This window comes from Labeo rohita, chromosome 9, assembly GCF_022985175.1.
Source record: "Labeo rohita strain BAU-BD-2019 chromosome 9, IGBB_LRoh.1.0, whole genome shotgun sequence".
Lineage (NCBI taxonomy): Eukaryota > Metazoa > Chordata > Actinopteri > Cypriniformes > Cyprinidae > Labeo > Labeo rohita.
Genome location: NC_066877.1, coordinates 32496183 through 32515209, shown reverse-complemented (window position 1 = coordinate 32515209; position 19027 = coordinate 32496183). Strand labels below are relative to the sequence as shown.

Below are 19027 nucleotides of genomic sequence, written 5' to 3'. Positions count from 1 at the left end.
GTTCATGTCTTTCTGTCTTAAGTCGTAAAGAAATTATGGTTTTTGAGGAAAACATTTCAGGATTTTTCTTCATATAATGGACTTGATTGGTGCCCTGAATTTGAACTTCCAAAATGCAGTTTAAATGCGGCTTCAAAGGGCTCTAAATGATCCCAGCCAAGGAAGAACGGTCTTATCCAGCGAAACCATCGGTCATTGTTTTCAGAAAAAAAAAAAAATTGTATTCTTTTTAAGCACAAAAGCTTGTGTAGCACAGGCTCTGGGATGCGCGCTCACGGGTCGTTCTTGAGCAATTCGTTCATTTTGAACGAACCTTTAATGCGACTCGGGAACAACGAGTCGTCTCAGGGAGTGATTCGTTCAGTCGCGCACACGCAACATCCTATTAGATTCTGTACTAGAATTAGTTCACCTGTTTCGAGTCTTCAGGTTTTTTGAGTCGTTCGTTCACCTTATGGGGCTGTCACGTGACTCTGATTTTGCTAAAATGAATTAAATAACTCGAAAAAAGATTCGTTCACTTTGCTGAACCAGACTCAAAGGTCCGAGTCGTAAAATGATCCGAACTTCCCATCACTACTACGAATCACGTCTAAGTTCATCGTCTGTGTACTCCGGCTCAAAAAGGTACAGTATGGGCGAAAAACTCCATCCTATTTTCACCTACAACTTCCGAATCGTCCAACATCGTTGTACCTTTTTGTTTGTAAACAGCGTTTGACTTACTTGCACTTTCTTAGTCTTTGCGTGTTCGTTTTGTAAACACTGGGTCTGTAGATCCACCTATGTTCCGCGTGACCTTTTGACGTGATTCAATAGTATGTGAATGCACATCCCAGAGTCTGTGCTAAATGAGCTTTTGTGCTTAAAAAGTACACACATTTTTATTTTCCGAAAAAAATGACAGATTGTTACGCTAGATAAGACCCTTCTTCCTCAGCTGGGATCATTTAGAGCCCTTTGAAGCTGCATTTAAACTACATTTTGGAAGTTCAAAATTGGGGCACCAATGAAGTCCATTATATGGAGAAAAATCCTGAAATGTTTTGCTCAAAAACCACAATTTCTTTACGACTGAAGACAGAAAGACATGAACATCTTGGATGACAATGACTAAGACTACATTTATTTGATTAAAAATACAGTAAAAACTGTAAAATTGTGAAATATTTTTACAATTTAAAATAACTGTTTTCTATTTGAATATACTTTAAGATGTAATTTATTCCTGTGATCAAAGCTACATTTTCAGCATCACTACTCCAGTCTTCAGTGTCACATGATCTTTCAGAAATCATTCTAATATGCTGGCGTGCTTAATATTTTTGCTGAAAATTTGTGTGAAATATATTTTTTTCATGATTCTAGAAATAGAAAGTTCAAAAAACAGCGTTTATCTGAAGTAGAAATATTTTGTAATTATATATAATAATTATAAATGTCCTTACTGTCACTTTTGATTAATTTAACGTGTCCTTACAATACAATTATTAATTTATCAAACTTTTGAACAGTACTACTGTGAATACAGTCAGTTTTGACTTCAGGTGTTAAAGACTTTATGGGTTTTTTTTGGTTTTGTCTGATCTCATTTGGTTTGTGTTGTTCCCTGTGGGTTTTTGGCTGAGAGAAGCATGTCTGCACTAGCTAGGTGTGTATCAGTGTTGACTAGTTAGGCGGCATGAGGGCAAATAGGCCACAGTCTATTCCTGTTTACGTCTTATCTTTCTCTCTTACGGTATCTCTTCATGTTGTTGTCTGTCTTTGCTCATCCTGTCCACAGCATCTCCTATTCTTGTCCTCTTTATCATGCTTTCCACACTCTCCCATAACTTAAACATGGAAATATTGTACCAGTGAATAACTCTACAGTAGTTCATGCTCCTGTATCATGTCACAGCATAGATTTGACCTATCAGCAGCAGCTCGTCGTTGCCCGTGTCACCGTAAATTGGCAACTTAATGACTTGCAGTGGCTTTGGTGACAGGAAGCAATGCATGTGCGAATGCTCTCGGTGTGTAGCCTCGGTGGTGGGATTTGTCTGTGACACCGTTGTGTTGGTTTGTGTCTTATCTCTGGTCGGGTCTGAAAGCCCCAGAGGTTATAGTGATCATCTGATCAGTGCTGAAGCATGACACTGTGCCATTTACTTCAGAGGCAATTAAGCCACAGTCTTCAGAGATCACAGGACACGCTCACGTTTGAGTGTAGCCTAATGAGAGCCATGAAATTATGCCTTTCTCTCAGAGAATAATAGAGCGACTTGGATTTTTGATGAAGGCACTTTGGAGAGCATGTTTGGTGGCCTTTGAAAATTTACTGTGTAGTGTAGCCTATGGCCATATGATTTGGAAACAAATCAGATTGTGATATTTCAGATAAAAATTTTTATTTATTTATTTTTTTTAAATGTGATTTATGTAAGTATTTAGTTTTTTAATTCCAAGTTTCCTGTGCTTGTTTATAGGGGTGCACAAAAAAAGTGATTATATATCAAGATGACTATATGATATCAATAATAATAATAATAATAATTATTATTATTATTGGCATTATTTATTTATTATTATTATTAGCATCATCATTAATTAAGAATTATTAAATATTACTGTTAAATGTTATAATTATTCTTGCATTTGCAATCGTAAATATTTTAATTATAATTATATTTTTAAATTGTTTTTAACTGTGATTTTATATATATATATATATATATATATATATATATATAATATAAAAAAATATTACTCTTTAGAGTCTTTATGTGTACAAAAGTTTTTATTTCGGTGTAAAATCATTCTGTTATTCTCTGTGCTATAGTTTTATATTATTAAAACAGATGCTGAATGGTCAGTACAGACACAGTGGAATACACCAGACACATTACAATAAACTATTTTGCAACCGTTTTTAATAAACTCCTCAGACCAGATCTGAAATTCACCGTAGATTACGTCAGAACAAGAAAGTGACATGCTTATATTCACTAAAAATTCCCATCTTTGGAGGAGACTGGAAGTGCAGCATGATTACGGTCATCTGTGGCATTATGCAATAACCACGTCAGGCTTAACGTCAACAAACACACGTCCCTCGAAAAATGCTTCGTGAAGCATCTGGTAGTTTTTCTAAAGCTCTCTGACAAATTGCTGAACTGAAACGCATAAAACTGACCACACAATCTGTGGAAACGTTCAAGTCATACGGTGTTTCTATGGAGACTAAAAATATTCCTTATTCTCTGTGGGTGTGGGATAATCCACTCTCTCTATGAGCTGCGATTCTTCCCTCGCAAAGTGAGAAAGACATTCAAAAAACCCCTGTTGCGTAAAGTCAGTCGAGGTTACACCACTAACGAGAGTCTGTGCTGGAAATGAATCAATGTTTCTTCTCCTTGTGCCAAAAAACAAACAAAAACCAGGACAAATGCGGCTGAACTTTCGGTGTGAAAATGTCAACTTGTTACAAATCTAAGCCAAACAATACTACACTGACAGAATTAGGTTACGTACTGACTAGAATACAGTTTGTGCAGTATATGACAATTTACAATGAGCATTTGAGAAAACAACATGCCAACATGAGACGCTTGCATTAATACAGTCACTATGTTAAGACTGTGTGTGTGTCTTAAAAGCTAACTAGCAGTAAGTCAAGAAGCAATCAGTCTTGCTTTTTAAATTTAAATTAGACCAATTTATGCTTTTATGTAACTGGCTTAAAGTTAAGACCGGTCTTAAAGGAAAAAATTAGCTGACTAATTAAGCAGTTTATATAACCAGACTTGTAATGAGAAGCGTTTACAAACCAATTAAGACTTGTTGTCATTTTACAGTTACATTGTAAAATTAAATAAGAATTGTTTTTAATAATTATTATTAATAATTGTAATTATTTATTTTAATTTTACATTTTTCATAATAATAATTCATTTGTAGAATTAAATGATAATTAATTATTATTGTTATTATTATGTATACAACACTTTTTGTTTAATTTGACAGTGATCTGACATTTGGTTGAATATTTTTATTTAATAATAATAATAATAATAATAATAATAATATAATGATATATAGACAACATTTTTTATGAAAGTAAGTGCTTTTTGAGATTTATTATTTTGTTTAGTATTATTAGTAGTAGTAGTAGTAGTAGTGGTAGTAGTAGAAAACTTTTTTGTTTAATTTGACAGTGATCTAACATTTGGTTTAATATTTTTATTTAGTATTAATAATAATAATAATAATAATAATAATAATATAGACGACATCTTTTTTTTATTAAATTATGTCATTTGCCGTGTTGGGGGGATCATTATTTTGTTTTATTTTAATAATAATTAATTATATTTGTAATAAATATTAATCAATTATTATAAATTGTTATTATTATTGTTGTTGTTGTTTATAACACTTTTTTGTTTAATTTGACAATGATTTGACATTGGGTTTAATAGTTTTATTTAGTAGTAGTACTAGTAATAAAAATATTATAAAAATAAAATAGACAACATCTTTTTTATTAAATTGTGTCATTTGCTGTGCTTTTTGGGATTTTTTTTTTTTTGCTTATTATTATTATTATTACTACACTTTTTTTGTTTAATTTGACAGTGAGAGTAATAATAATAATAATAATAATAATAATAATAATACAAATAAAATACAAATAAATAATAATAATAATAATAATAATAATTATTATTATTATTATTACTGCTAATACAAAATACAATTAAACCAAATATTAGATCACTGTCAAATAAAAAGAGTGTAATAATAATAATAATAATAATAATAATAATAATAATAATAACAACAATAATAATAATAATAGCATTCTTTTATATTAAATCACATAATTTGCTTGCTTTATGTGATTGTCATTTATTATTATTATTATTATTATTATTATTATTATTATTATTACTAGTACTATTAAATAAAAATATTATTTATTGTCAAATTAAAAGTTTGAGTGTTATAATAATAAAAATAATCTTATTAAATAATGATTATTAATATAATAATTATCATTATTAATTAACTACTACTACTACTAATAATATTTTTTATTATATTACATAATTTGCTGTGCTTTATGAGATTGTAATTTTCATGGGATGTCATTTTTCTCTCAAAAAAATTCAAGAAAGTTTAAAGTTGTTGTTTTTTTTTTTTGCTGAGAAAATGAATAGGAAAATACTTAAGGCTGCTAGGAAAGTAGATGATCACTGATTTGCTGTCTGGTTAGTAGTTATTGAACCAGCTGTAGTAATAATATGAACTCTGTGCATGAAATCCATACATTTCACTTAAATGCCTATTTCTCTCTCTTTCCATCCACCCCCACCCATGTTTAACTAACCCGTTTCCAGGCAACTGCATTGACCTCTAATTAAGTAAATAACTCCCGCTCGTTTGTTTTTACTATTGATCAAGAATATAGCTCAAAATTGCAGTGTGTTAAATTACCGGAATCCCAAACAGCCAAATCTGCCCTTTCATTTCATTATGCCTCAATCGATTATTTTCCCACTGCTTAACTAAAGGCATAACTGTACTCAAAAGCCTTCATTAGTCCAAAGGTATCTTTCTTTCTCTCAGCCGTTGATTATGAAGAAGCGCCTGTGAAAGGTCTCGTCTGGGTTTAGTGGAAGATGCAGTTTGAAGTTACAGAGAAGCCGGTAAACAGGATCTGGTGTTTCCATCGCAGTCCTCCAGAACGGCCTCAGAGGCCTGTCAGACAACATCACTGATCAACTACAGCATCTGAGAACAGAGCATCTCTCTTTTTGAGGAGAGACTCAGAGAGTATAGGTGTATCTGGAAGGTTTTTCAAGGTCAGTCTTCAGCTGAAGCCCAGCGGCTCTGGTTTGCTGTCTGGTGCTTTCAGTACAGCAGCTGAAAGCAAGACGTCCAAAGCTTCTCAAATAATGACCCGAGAAACACACTGCAGAATGCACGGCTTTCTTCCAATTAGGACTGAGTGCTAGAGCTTGTATAATCCTGATATTATTTTTGGAAACATCATTTCAACCAAGCAGTAAAGCAGATTCAAAATGTTTAATGCAAGAAGTAAAATACAATTGTAAAAATAATATTTCTCTACATTGTTTATATATATACAAAATAAACAGTATAAAAATCACAAATGTCAGTATTAACCTATATTTAAATATTAATAGCAGTGTCATTTGCTATTGGAATTGCACAAATAATTATCATTCATTTTTAATAATAATAATAATAATAATAATAATAATAATAATAATAGCTTTTTTTATTAATTAATTATTATATTATCCAGAGGTCTATTCAATGTACAGATTATTCAGAAAACAAAGCAGAAAATGCAGTTCTGTATATGAATATCTAGAGTTTTTGTTAGTAAGTACCTGAATATTATATATTATTTATTATTTATTTATTATTCTAATATCATTTAATTTGCAATTGGAATTGTAAAAATAATAACCATTCATATTTTTATTATTATTATTAATAATAATATAAGGATAACTATTTATTATTATTATTTATTTTTTTATTTTTATTTTTTTGATGCATTGCAGTTCTCTCTTCAGTGATTCTGAAAACAGTTTTTATTCGGTCTATAATGTCACCAATCATCAAACAGCAATAAAGTTAAGAAAAACTGAAAATTAACTCACTGCTTCTTGTCTAGAAATATTTACAAATCGCCATTTACATCTTTGAAAAATCATTTTTATAGTCTATGCAGATTTAAAAACATACAACTGTTTTGATGTAAACAATTGTATTTTTTAAATGTAATTATATTTAAAATATAATTTTATTTTTTTATATTTATTATACTATAATTTTTTTTAATATGTATTATTTTAATAATTTTATTTTTTAAAAAATATTTTATGTCATAAAAATGCACGAATAAATTCGATATTCAAAGTCATAAAACTCATTACTAATAATTTTTAAAAATGTAGCATTTTGGTATTAGATTGTGATTCCTATAACTGGAATTGGATTGGATTATACGATCCCAATTAAAGATTGCCTGAAGGTTCATGAAAGTACAGTCTGATGGTATCTTTCCAGTTTCTTGTGAGTCGTGCGTCAGACAGTGAGTGAATGTTACTGTGGGTGGTTTCCGTGTCCGTCTGGACTGAAGCTCAGCCTTAAAGGAAGGAACCGCAATTGATGTTGTTTTCCTTTCTCATGCGGAGCGACAGGGAGTTCTGTCTGTGTGAATATCAAAGCAGTAATTAACGGCGTACATCACATGGTAAACCCCGGAGGGCTGGACGACCACAGTCAGTCGGCCTGGGGGAATGCTGTGTGTCTGTGGTAGGTGTTTGTTTGGCTGCGAGACTCTATTACTCATTTCTTTGTCCGCTTTGATCTCGGAGGTATCGGCTGGTACAGCCGTCTGCGCCTGGAAACTGACCACAGGCGGAGAGATCTATAACCACGGGGGCAAGTTAAAAAGGCCACGCGAGCTTAACCCACCTGGTTTTCCCTGAACACACAACTCTTCAGTAGTTCCCAGCGGTGTCGCTAGACCCTAAAAATCACTGTTTTCTAGAAAAAATATTACTGGGAAATCTTCTCTGACAATACCGATCTGAGAATCATTCTCCCTCATAATATTTCAGCAATCAAGTCATCTTTAGAGAACTAATGACGCCAGATTCGTGAATAAATCCCTATTTTGATCTACCAATGAGTAGTTCGCAATTCAGGTTGATTCATTTGGACAGTTTAATCTCGCACTCCTGTGTGATTTCTTTTCATGCATTTTTGAGCGATTTCTCTCACAGAAATAGTAACGCAATACGACAGAAAACAAATATGATGAAAGTATTTTCGAAGGCAAACCCAATTAGCATTGACAAAGACCCAATAGGATTTTTCCACTATAAAATTGCTGGAAATAAGCTCTGTGGCCAACAAACGTTTATGATTCTGACATGTTTTGTTCATCAAGATCTTTACAAATGAGCACAACTTTTACGAATTTTAAAGCCTAAATGCAATAAGCAGAAATAAAAAGCCAAAGCTAAGCTTTAAACAAAATGCACTATGGTGTAAAAATTTCTGTGATTATAAACACAACTAGATGAGTAAAGTTTAAGAACAAACTTTTAAGTTGGCTTGAGAAAGCCTAGCCTGAAAGTTTGAAGCAGCTAGTATGATTTAACACATTGGTTACATGATTTAACATGATTAGCTTGTTGCTTGTATTTTTATAGGCTGATTACAATGTTGTTAGCATGATTAGCATGTTGTTAGCATAGTTTGCAAGTTACCAGAATGTTGTTAGCATGATTAGCAAGTTACTAGCATGTTTCTAGCCTGATTAGCATGTTGATAGCATGTTTCGTGCATGATTAACATGTTACTAGCATGTTTCTAGCATGATTAGCATAATAGTAGCATGTTGTTAACATGATTGGCATGTTGCTAGGATGATTAGCATGTTGCTAGCATGTTTCTAACATGATTAGCATGTTGTTAGCATGTTTTTAACATGATTAGCATGCTGCTAGCATGATTAGCAAGATACTAGCAAGTTGTTAGCATGATTAGCATATTAATAATGTTAGCCTGTTTCTGACATGGTTAGCATGTTACTAGCATTTTGTTAACATGTTTCTATCATGATTAGCAAGTTACTAGCATGCTGTTAACATTATTAGCAAGTTACTAGTATGTTTGTAGCATGATTAACATGTTACTAGCATGTTTCTAGCATGTTTTTAACATGATTAACATGCTGCTAGCATGATTAGCATGTTGCTAGCAAGTTGTTAGCATGATTAGCATATTAATAATGTTAGCCTGTTTCTGACATGATTAGCATGTTACTAACATTTTGTTAACATGTTTCTATCATGATTAACAAGTTACTAGCATGTTGTTAGCATGATTAACATGTTACTAGCATGTTGTTAACATGATTAGCAAGTTACTAGTATGTTTGTAGCATGATTACCATGTTACTAGTATGTTGCTAGCATGATTCGCATGTTACTAGCATGTTATTAGCATGTTTTAACATGATTAGCATGCTGCTAGCATGATTAGCAAGATACTAGCATGTTGTTAGCATGATTAGCATGTTGCTAGCTTGGTTAACAAGTTATTAGCAAGTTGTTAGCATGATTAGCGTATTAATAACATTAACCTGTTTCTGACATGATTAGCATGTTACTAGCATTTTGTTAGCATGTTTCTATCATGATTAGCAAGTTACTAGCATGTTGTTAGCATGATTAGCAAGTTACTAGTATGTTTGTAGCATGATTAGCATGTTACTAGCATGTTGCTAGCATGATTTAGATAGCTAGATAGATTAGACATATTAGAAATATTAGAGTGGAAGCTTAAATGAGTCTAAATGGATTAGAAATAGTACATAGAAGGGAAGCTTGATTGAGCCTCAAGGGATTCTGGGAGTTTGAAGAGTGTTCCTCATTTGAACATTCCGTCAATGTAAGTCTATGGGATTTTTGGTGGTTTTCATAGTCTGGTTTACTTAATAAGGCTGTAAAAGCAGACTACTGAGTAGATAAGTTTACCTGTTCAGTGTGATGACATTTAATTTTAATGTTTTCGAAAACCTCTTGTTGTCTCATTTAGCCGCTTGTTAGCAACCTCCTTGTTCAAGACAAGTAGGGCGTCCATCCGTCCTCTTTTTGTCCAGACATGTCCTGGTTGAGATTTCTAAATAGCCTAAAATGTCCAAGTTTAGCTTAGAAAAAGGTACAAAAACTGTCACTGGGATGGTATCCTCACAGAAGGTACTAATATGTACCATGTAGTTACTAATATGTACTTTTAAAATAATATTATGCATATTTTATGAATAAATAAGGTACAAAGGTAGAGTTTATAAAAAATTTACAGCCCCAGTGACAGCTTTTGTACCTTTTTTTCTGAGAGTGCAGAGAACGGTAAAAGCAATGAAAGTACACTACCAGTCAAAAGTTTTTGAACAGTTAGATTTTTAATGTTTTTTTAAGTCTCTTCTGCTGCATTTATTTGAAGTACAGCAAAAAAAGTAACATTTTGAAATATTTTTACTATTTAAAATAACTGTTTTTTATTTGAATATATTTTAAAATGTAATTTATTACTGTGATCAAAGCTACATTTTCAGCATCATTATTCCAGTCTCATGATCCTTAAGAAATCATTATAATATGCTGATTTGCTGCTCAAGAAACATTTATTATTATTATTATTATCATCAATATTTAAAACAGTTGAGTACATTTTTTTCAGGATTCTTTGATGAATAGAAAGATTCAAAGTTCAGCATTTATCTGAAATAAAAAGCTTTTGTAACATTACACACTATACCATTCAAAAGCTTGGAGTCAGTATAATTTTATTTTACTTATTTATAGAAATTAATACATATAAATACATTTTATTTAGCAAGGATGCTTTAAATTGATAATTGAACATTTATAATGTTACAAAAGATTTCTATTTCAGACACATGCTGTTCTTCTCAAATTTCTATTCAATATACAAACCTGAAAAAATTCTACTCAGCTGTTTTCAACATAGTAATAAATGTTTTTTGAGCAGCATATCAGAATATTAGAATGATTTCTGAAGGATCATGTGACTGCTAAAAATTCAGCTTTGAAATCACAGGAATAAATTACATTTTAAAATATATTCAAGTAGAAAACAGTTATTTTAAATAGTAAAAATATTTCAGAATTTTACTGTTTTTGCTGTACTTTGGATCAAATAAATGCAGGTTCGAAGAGCAGAAGAGACATCTTTATGAACATTAAAAATCATACTGTTCAAAAATATTTGACTTGTAGTGTATGCACACATATAATGTATATATGAGAACTGTAAAGAGCTTGTCAATAAGAAAATAAGGCAAAAAACAGGCATTTTAGGCAATTTAGAAATCCTGTCCAGGACACGTCTGTAAGAGAATGTAGGCATATGGTCTTAAACCACAGCTGTCGGTCAGGTGTCACGCAGCACAACACTGGAAATGTACAGTATTGAATTAAAAATTTACATTTAATTCAAATCATTTTTCTATTCAAATCATAATTAAAATATATTTTTATACCACAGTAAGACTCATGCATATGCCACATTCTTATATTGTCATTCATATCCTGCACTGGCAGTGTTTTACATGCATTTCATATGACATTCATATGACACTGAATGTGACATTGCATTCAATGTGTGCATTTGATCACTTAATGCATTTCCAAGAAATCAAAACTCATGATCTTGCCATATTCAGCGTCATGCTCTAATAATGTTTTCTTTGAATTGCATAAACTACCATTTTATTCACATGCAAAAAAAAAAAAAAAAATTTGATTTTAAGTGCGCAACACTGAATTCATCACTCAGTTTTGAGCACATTGCTCCAGCTTAAAAATACATACAGTATATATTTCTTATGAGGTATTAGACTTCAAAACACTAAGTGTAATTTTTATTGTGCATATGTTTTTAAAGCTCTTCCACAGATTAGCAAAGGCCACTTAGGCCAGTCTAATTCAATCAAAAGTGGTTCTTGGCCTGAAAAGTGTACAGACTTGGAAGTTGATGGATGGGAAAAAATAATAGGGGGAAAGGTTATATGAATCAGCATTGGAAAGCCTGGTGAGAGAAGCATGTTTGTGTGTGTGTGTGGTTTATGGTGGAACAACTGGTTTAGGCTGACTCATACAGATGACATGCTGAAAAATAGGGCGACTGGTGCAGAGCATTTTAGAGCTGTGCTTCTCAACTGGTGTTGCTTCAGGACCCAGATTTTACCCTCAACATGAGGTCAACGTTCTTAAGTTTATTGAAGGAAAGACATCATGAGGAATAAAATTTTAGTTTGTACTAGTTTTAGGACGAAATGGACTGCAAAATTAGCATAGTATATGTGTTTTTTGATTGAAAGGGCCAGTCAAGGGACAGAAGCATGATTCATCTTAACCACAGAAATATTCAAATTGATCAGATAATAGCAACAGAGATGCTTGCTTAATTATTGGGTGGTTGGCTATTCTGAATCGATCAGAAGTGATGAATTTAAAGGAGAAGTCCACTTCTAAAACAAAGGTTCACATATAATGTACTCACCCCCTTGTCATCCAAGATGTTCATGTCTTTCTTTCTTCAGTCCTAAAGAAATTATGTTTTTTGAGGAAAACATTTCAGCATTTTTCTCCATATAATGGACTGATATGGTGCCCCAATTTTGAACTTCTAAAATGCAGTTTAAATGCGGCTTCAAACAATCCCAAATGTGGTTGTAAACAATCCCAGCCGAGGAAGAACAGTCTTATCTAGCGCAACAATTGGTTATTTTCATTAAAAGAAAAAAAAAAAATACAATTTAAATACTTTTTAATCTCAAATGCTCGTCTTGCCTTGCTCTCCCTGAACTCTGTGTATTCTGGCTCAAGACAGTTAGGGTATGTCGAAAAACTCCAATCATATTTTCTCCCTCAACTTCAAAAATCATTTCAAAATCATCCTACATCGCTGCAGAAGTACTGACCTGGTCTTTGCAAAGTGAACATGCAAAGAAGATCAAACACCCTCAAAAAAAAAAAAAAAAAAAAAAAAAAAAAAAAAAGGTAAAACAGCTGTATAGGACATTTTGCAAAGTTGAGGGAGAACAAGAGATGGGAGTTTTTTTGACATACCCTAACTGTCATGAACCGAAACAAAAAACAGTCCAGGCAGAGTAAGACAAGATGAGCGTTTGCCTTTAAAAAATATATAAACTGTATTATTTTTATGAAAATAACCGATTGTTTCGCTAGATAAGACCCTTCTTTCTCGGCTGGGATTGTTTACAACTGCATTTGGGATCATTTGAAGCCGCATTTAAACAGCATTTTGGAAGTTCAAACTCAGGGCACCATATCAGTCCATTATATGGAGAAAAATCCTGAAATGTTTTCCTCAGAAAACATAATTTCTTTACGGCTGAAGAAAGAAAGACATGAACATCTTGCATGACAAAGGGGTGAGTACATTATATGTAAATCTTTGTTTTACAAGTGGAATTCTCCTTTAAGAAACACTTGTTATACTTTAAATTCCAAAGGTGCTGTTCAAAAGTTTGAGGTCGGTTTTTAAATGTTTTTTAAAGAAGTCTCTTTATCTCACCATCAAAAATACAGTAAAAACACTAATATTGTGAAATATTACGTTTCTATTTGAATGCATTTTAAAAAGCAGAATTTTCAGCATCATTACACCAGACTTCAGTGTCACAAGATCCTTTAGAAATCATTCTGATATGCTGCTCAAGAAACATTTCTGATTATTGATATTGCCAAAAAAAAAAACAAACAAAAAGAAAAACCTGAGCTTGAGTCATTTCCATATTTGAGAGGAAACATGACTTATTCTTATCAATGACCTATGAGTACAACAATGAGCATGATGTTATTGTTTACACGGTTGCAAGGATACGCAGAGCGAATGCGGGCAGCCTCGCCATCGTTTTCACAAGTCTCTGTTTTGGTCTGTTTACATTGAAACACAACATTAAAGTTTTTAAACTAAACTAGGGTCTGCAGTGTTTTCAAAAGTCTCCATTTTTGAGGGTCAAACCGGAGTACACCGGAGTAGTGTAAACGATAGGCGTAACCACAGCAATAGTTATGCGTTTTAAAACGAAAACATACTAGTGTAAAAGTAACCTTAAGCTAAATCTCTCATATTATCATATGCCATCACATTTTATTTATGTTAAAGCCCATTTTGTAGACAAAAAGTGTTTCCAGACTAGTTTTTGGAACATTAAAGTATTGACATTAAACTTATGCACTGAAGTTAAATGGAAAAAAAAAAAAACATGTTGCATGGTGTTTCGTGTTCACTTCCAGAATAAAAATTTCCTGACAATTTACTTACCCCCATATTATCCAAAATGTTCATGTCTTTCTTTCTTCAGTTGAAAAGAATTGATGGTTTTTGAGGAAAACAATCCAAGATTTTTCTCCATATTGGACTTCAGTGGGGATCAACAGTAGAGGTCGACCGATGTATCGGTTTGGCGGTGGCGGAAGTCACTGACAGTACTAAGCGATGAATTTGTTGACTAGATGCTGCATTAGTGGAGAAAGGACAGCAGTATACTTTTGCCCGTTTTGTGATCAAATAAAATCTTGTAGACACCGCTTGAATTGAACGCAACGCATCCAGTGTGTGTGATACCGGATAGCTGCGAGTTCTTCTAGACGTGGCGTTGCACTTTTGACCATTGTGTGACTAACATATTTTTATATTTTGATTAAATAAACACAAATGTTTTAGAATAGAAGCAGTTAAATTGTGAAAGTACACAATATCCATATGTATGCAACTTCAATACTGTGGCCTTTGTGTAGATATTTAAAGATGGCCATCTTTAGCTTGATTGTTGATGTAATGGTAACACTTTGCGATATGAGTCCATTTGTAACATTAAGATTGATAAAAGCTGTAGAATAGAAATATTGTTTCTTGTTAGAGTTTGTTAATTTCAGTATTTACTGATATATTTGAAAAATTTTAGTTGCTTTTGTTAACATTAATGAACAATGAACTAACTGTAATGATTAATATATAATTAACATCAATATTTTTATTCATTTACAAAGTATGGTTCAGTAGGCTACTTTTTTTAAATAGTAAAGCACTATTTATTTTCCATTCAGTATCCATTTTAAAATTTATCGGTCGATTAATCAGTATCGGCCAGTGTGGTCCAACCTAGTTATTTATATCGGTAAAATCCAATATCGGTCGACCTCTAATTAACAGGTTGAAGGCTCTACACGAGCCCAGTCAAGAAATGATTGGTAATTTTCTAAAAAAATAAAAAATTAAATTTAAATACTTTTTAACCCCAAATGCTCGTCTTGCACTAACTCTGCGATGCACATCTGCAACTTCACACAATGCGTAATAACATTGGAAAGGTCAAGCATGGTTAGTTCTTCGTCTGTGTACTCTGGTTCAAAAAGGTGAAAAACTCTACCTCATTTTCTCATTCATCCAACATTGTTGTTTTACCTTTTTCTGTAAAGGGCATTTGACTTTCTTTGCACGTTCACTTTGTAAACACTTTGTATGACCTTTGTGTGACCTTTCCAACATGTCGAACTAGTGCAAGACGAGCATTTGTGGTTAAAAAGTATATACATTTGTATTTATTTTTAGAAAATGACCAATCGTTTTTGCTAGATAAGACACTTATTCCTCGGCTGGGATTGTGAAGAACCCTTTAAGGCTGCATTGAAACTGCAATTTGGACCTTCAACCTGCTGGTCCACTATGGAGATCCTATAAAAATCCTGGAATGTTTTCCTCAAAAACCTTAATTTCTTTTCGACTGAAGAAAGACAGACATGAACATCTTGGATGACATGGAGGGGTTAGTAGATTATCAGAAAATTGCATTTTAATGCATCCTTGGTGATTTGAAATATAAATGTCTTTAAAATAAGTCTTACTGATCCCAAACTTAAATGGTACTCTATGTTTGTTATGCATTAAACGCTGCATCTCACTGCACTCATTTATATGAAGGGAACGGACAGATTGTGATGTTATATCAGCTCAGGCCAGCGTCCTATCTTCAGTTTCGCCTTTGTTATGAAGGATGTGCTGTGAAATGTTGTCACGGTAACAGCAGGATGTAAGAAACAGGACATCTTGCACATTGAATTCCTAATCAATTTTGAAGTACTTGAGCGTGAAGAGTGGGGTTAACCTGATCGCTGTGTTCACCTCCCCCATCTCTGGACGAAATGAGGATGCAAAGCTTTTCTTGTTCAAGCTTCTGCAGAAAAATTAGCTTTTGGTGCTATAATAATGCAAGATGAAATGTTTCTGAATGTCCTGTTCTGTGTGTTTTCTTCACAGGTGGAGGTTTACGTTTTACCTGTACATATTTACTTACGGCGTGCGCTTCCTGAAGAAGGTAAACATTCCCTTTTGACTGAATAATTGATGGTCATTGTGAAGCAGTACATCTTTTATGATTGACAAGTTGATAAATCCGTTATTCTGTTTTGCCCTCAGTCTTGGTGTTTCCATAAAACACTCTTGAGTTGTTGACAGGATGTTGTCGAGCTAAGAAGCTTTGTTTTTTTCCACAGCATTATCAAATAGATGCAATGTCACAGTTTTTTATTTACTTATTTGGTATCACGACTACAAAATGCAGCAGCACGCTGAGAGTCATTCTCTGTTTTTTCCTTTCATCATCTCTTGGGCTTTTGCGGAGCGAACATGCAGACGAGATGAAGTTAGAGAGATGTCAGCTCTGACTTGATTTTGATTTTATTTGTTGCGTCGTACTGTGCAATGAGAGACAGCATCCATAAACTGGCTTTCTCTCTCTCTCTCTGCCCTTCCTCTCCTAAAGCTATTCATAATTCATCACTCTATCCATAATGCAGATTATTTTCCTCAAAGCAAACATGTTCAGAAGAACTGGCCGCATCTTTGACTCTTCAATGAAGCAATTAAAGGACAGTTCACACAGAAATAAAGATTTGGTTATTGTTTACTCAACCTCATGTTGCTCCAAACTAGGGATATCATCAATCATATGCATTTTTATATCATTTTAATGCATTAATCTGTAAAGTTTATGTAGATGCAGCAAACAGAATGATAAGATTATATATAAAATTATATTTTTTCTATTTGTAATTTATATTGAAATTAATAAAATATACCTAAAAATTATTAAAATATATTAAAAAACATTGAAATATATATAAAACATATCGAAAATAAAGAGAAAATATTACAAAAAAGTAGTAAGGACTAGCAATAGAGAGAGAGATTGCACAAAAATAATATTTATAAAATGTGTTAAAAATGTTAATTTAAATAAAAGAATTGTAAAATATATTTATACTTTAAAAATATTACTGTATAAATAATATATAAAAGTATAATAATAAATTTACAATATAATAAAAGTATAATATAAGTAAGGATCAGCAAACAATTTGTATAAAATGTATGAATACAAAAAGGTTTTTGTATATGTATATATATATATATATATATATATAAAGCTATATAGAGAAAAATGTAACTATATAAAGACATATATATATATATATATATATATATATATATATATATAAAATTATAAATAAAATTAACAACAAAACATACAAAAAAATAATATTATATATATATATATATAGATATATAGATAGATATATATATATATATATATATATATATAGATAGATAGATAGATAGATAGATAGATAGATAGATATTCATATATTCAAAGGTGTGTGTATATATATATATAGATAGATAGATAGATAGATAGATAGGTAGATATATACATATACATATATAAAGCTATATAAAGAAAAATATAGCTATATAAAGATAACACACATACATATATTATGTAAAGTCTATTTTTATTTTTTTTGTAAACAATATATACATTTTTCTCTTTTATTGTTTTTTATATAAAATAATATCTTATATGTTCCTTGCTTGTCCTATGTAAATATTTTGCACCATTCCTCCTATTTTAGAAATTATTTAGGCATACACCGTTGGAAAGTAAGCAAAAAAATAAATAAAATAAATATATTTTTGGAATAAACAATTTCTTTAAATGAGGATCAAGCATCATCATTTGCACATTCATTCTTAACCAGTGTTCCAAAACAGATCACATTAGAGACTCTTGATTAATGTGAACACATTTATAATATTGTTTATGAATAGATGCATGTAGGTAAAGCTGTGTGTCTTTATAGGAACTAGGCTAAAGGTGAACTGCTTGAACTTGCATGACAGTGCACTCTACTGAATGAGTTCATTTGCCTCAGATGAGACGCGTTTCTCCTGCTGCTGTTATTAATAGGACCAGGACTAGAAGTGGGCTGACATAAACCCAAAACAGACCTACAGCTCATACGACTGAAAAAATGAAAAACAGTCACCCGTTGCTTTCATCTTAATTAGGAAGAGCAGGCTGTTGAGAAATTGGTATTGGACTCTACGGTGTCCTTTTACTGAAAATGATTGGTTATGGGAAGACAAACACGCTGAAGTGGAATGAAATTGAGCTATCGAACTGAAAAAAACATACAGAGAATATTTTCCGTCCGTTTGAATTCATGCAATGCAGAACAATAAAATTGGACACTACTGTGACCAGCGACTTTTTTATCATCTTTGGTTCTGGAAGTGTTTTCTCCAATTTATTTCTGCATAGGCATTTGCATTAAGTGAAGCATTTGAACCCTCGAACCAAACAAACTAGCTGAATCACAACAAAATAGAGTGTTAGCACTGAATAGATTTTACACAGAGAAAAACAGATAGTTGATTATAAAACTCATGGGCATTTTTAAAACTTTAAACCACTTGATTCTACTTGCCCCAATGAGAATTTACCATCAGTCTTGCACAGTACTCATAGTGTATTTGTTATTTAAAGAACATATAATGATGTTAAAAATCTTTAGTTTCTCTAAAGCATCAGACATCTGTCCAGAGCTTTTCTTATTCTTGTATGTGGTCTTTGAGACGATGCTGTGAAGTTGCTAATTAGCCAAAAGTTGCGTTGGATTGGATCATATGTCCGTATTTTCAAAGCACAACAGCAGATCTCACAGGAAATCATCAGCTTCACAATACAAAGCTTTGATGCCAACTAACTTTCCTACATAATGATGTGGTTTATCGAGGGGCGAAAAAAAGTGAATTCAAAGCATTTCAATTATGTAGCTAGAACTGAGGATAATGATTGTATTTTCAGTCTTTCGTACTTTGATGTAGCAGCATTCAAAAAGCTCTTTCAAAAGGCATTATCTTGTGTCTTTAGTGAAAAGCTCTGGAGATCATTTGTGTCTCTGTGTTTGATTTTAAAGAGTCCGTGGCTGTGGAACACCCGAGAGTGCTGGTACAACTACCCCTATCAGGTACATGTATACTCTATGCTATATTAATAATTATTATTATTATTATTTATTATTATTATCTCTTTCTC

The 19027-nt window shown here is 32.2% G+C and overlaps 1 protein-coding gene across 1 annotated transcript in view; it reads left to right on the top strand.

Moving 5' to 3' along the window:
• Positions 1-19027, top strand: part of cers6 (ceramide synthase 6) — a 62552-nt gene that overhangs the window by 17759 nt on the left and 25766 nt on the right. The window contains exons 4-5 of the mRNA XM_051119545.1: positions 15907-15964; positions 18909-18959. Of these exons, the coding sequence (XP_050975502.1) occupies positions 15907-15964; positions 18909-18959 (109 nt within the window). The remainder of the gene's footprint in view (positions 1-15906; positions 15965-18908; positions 18960-19027) is intronic.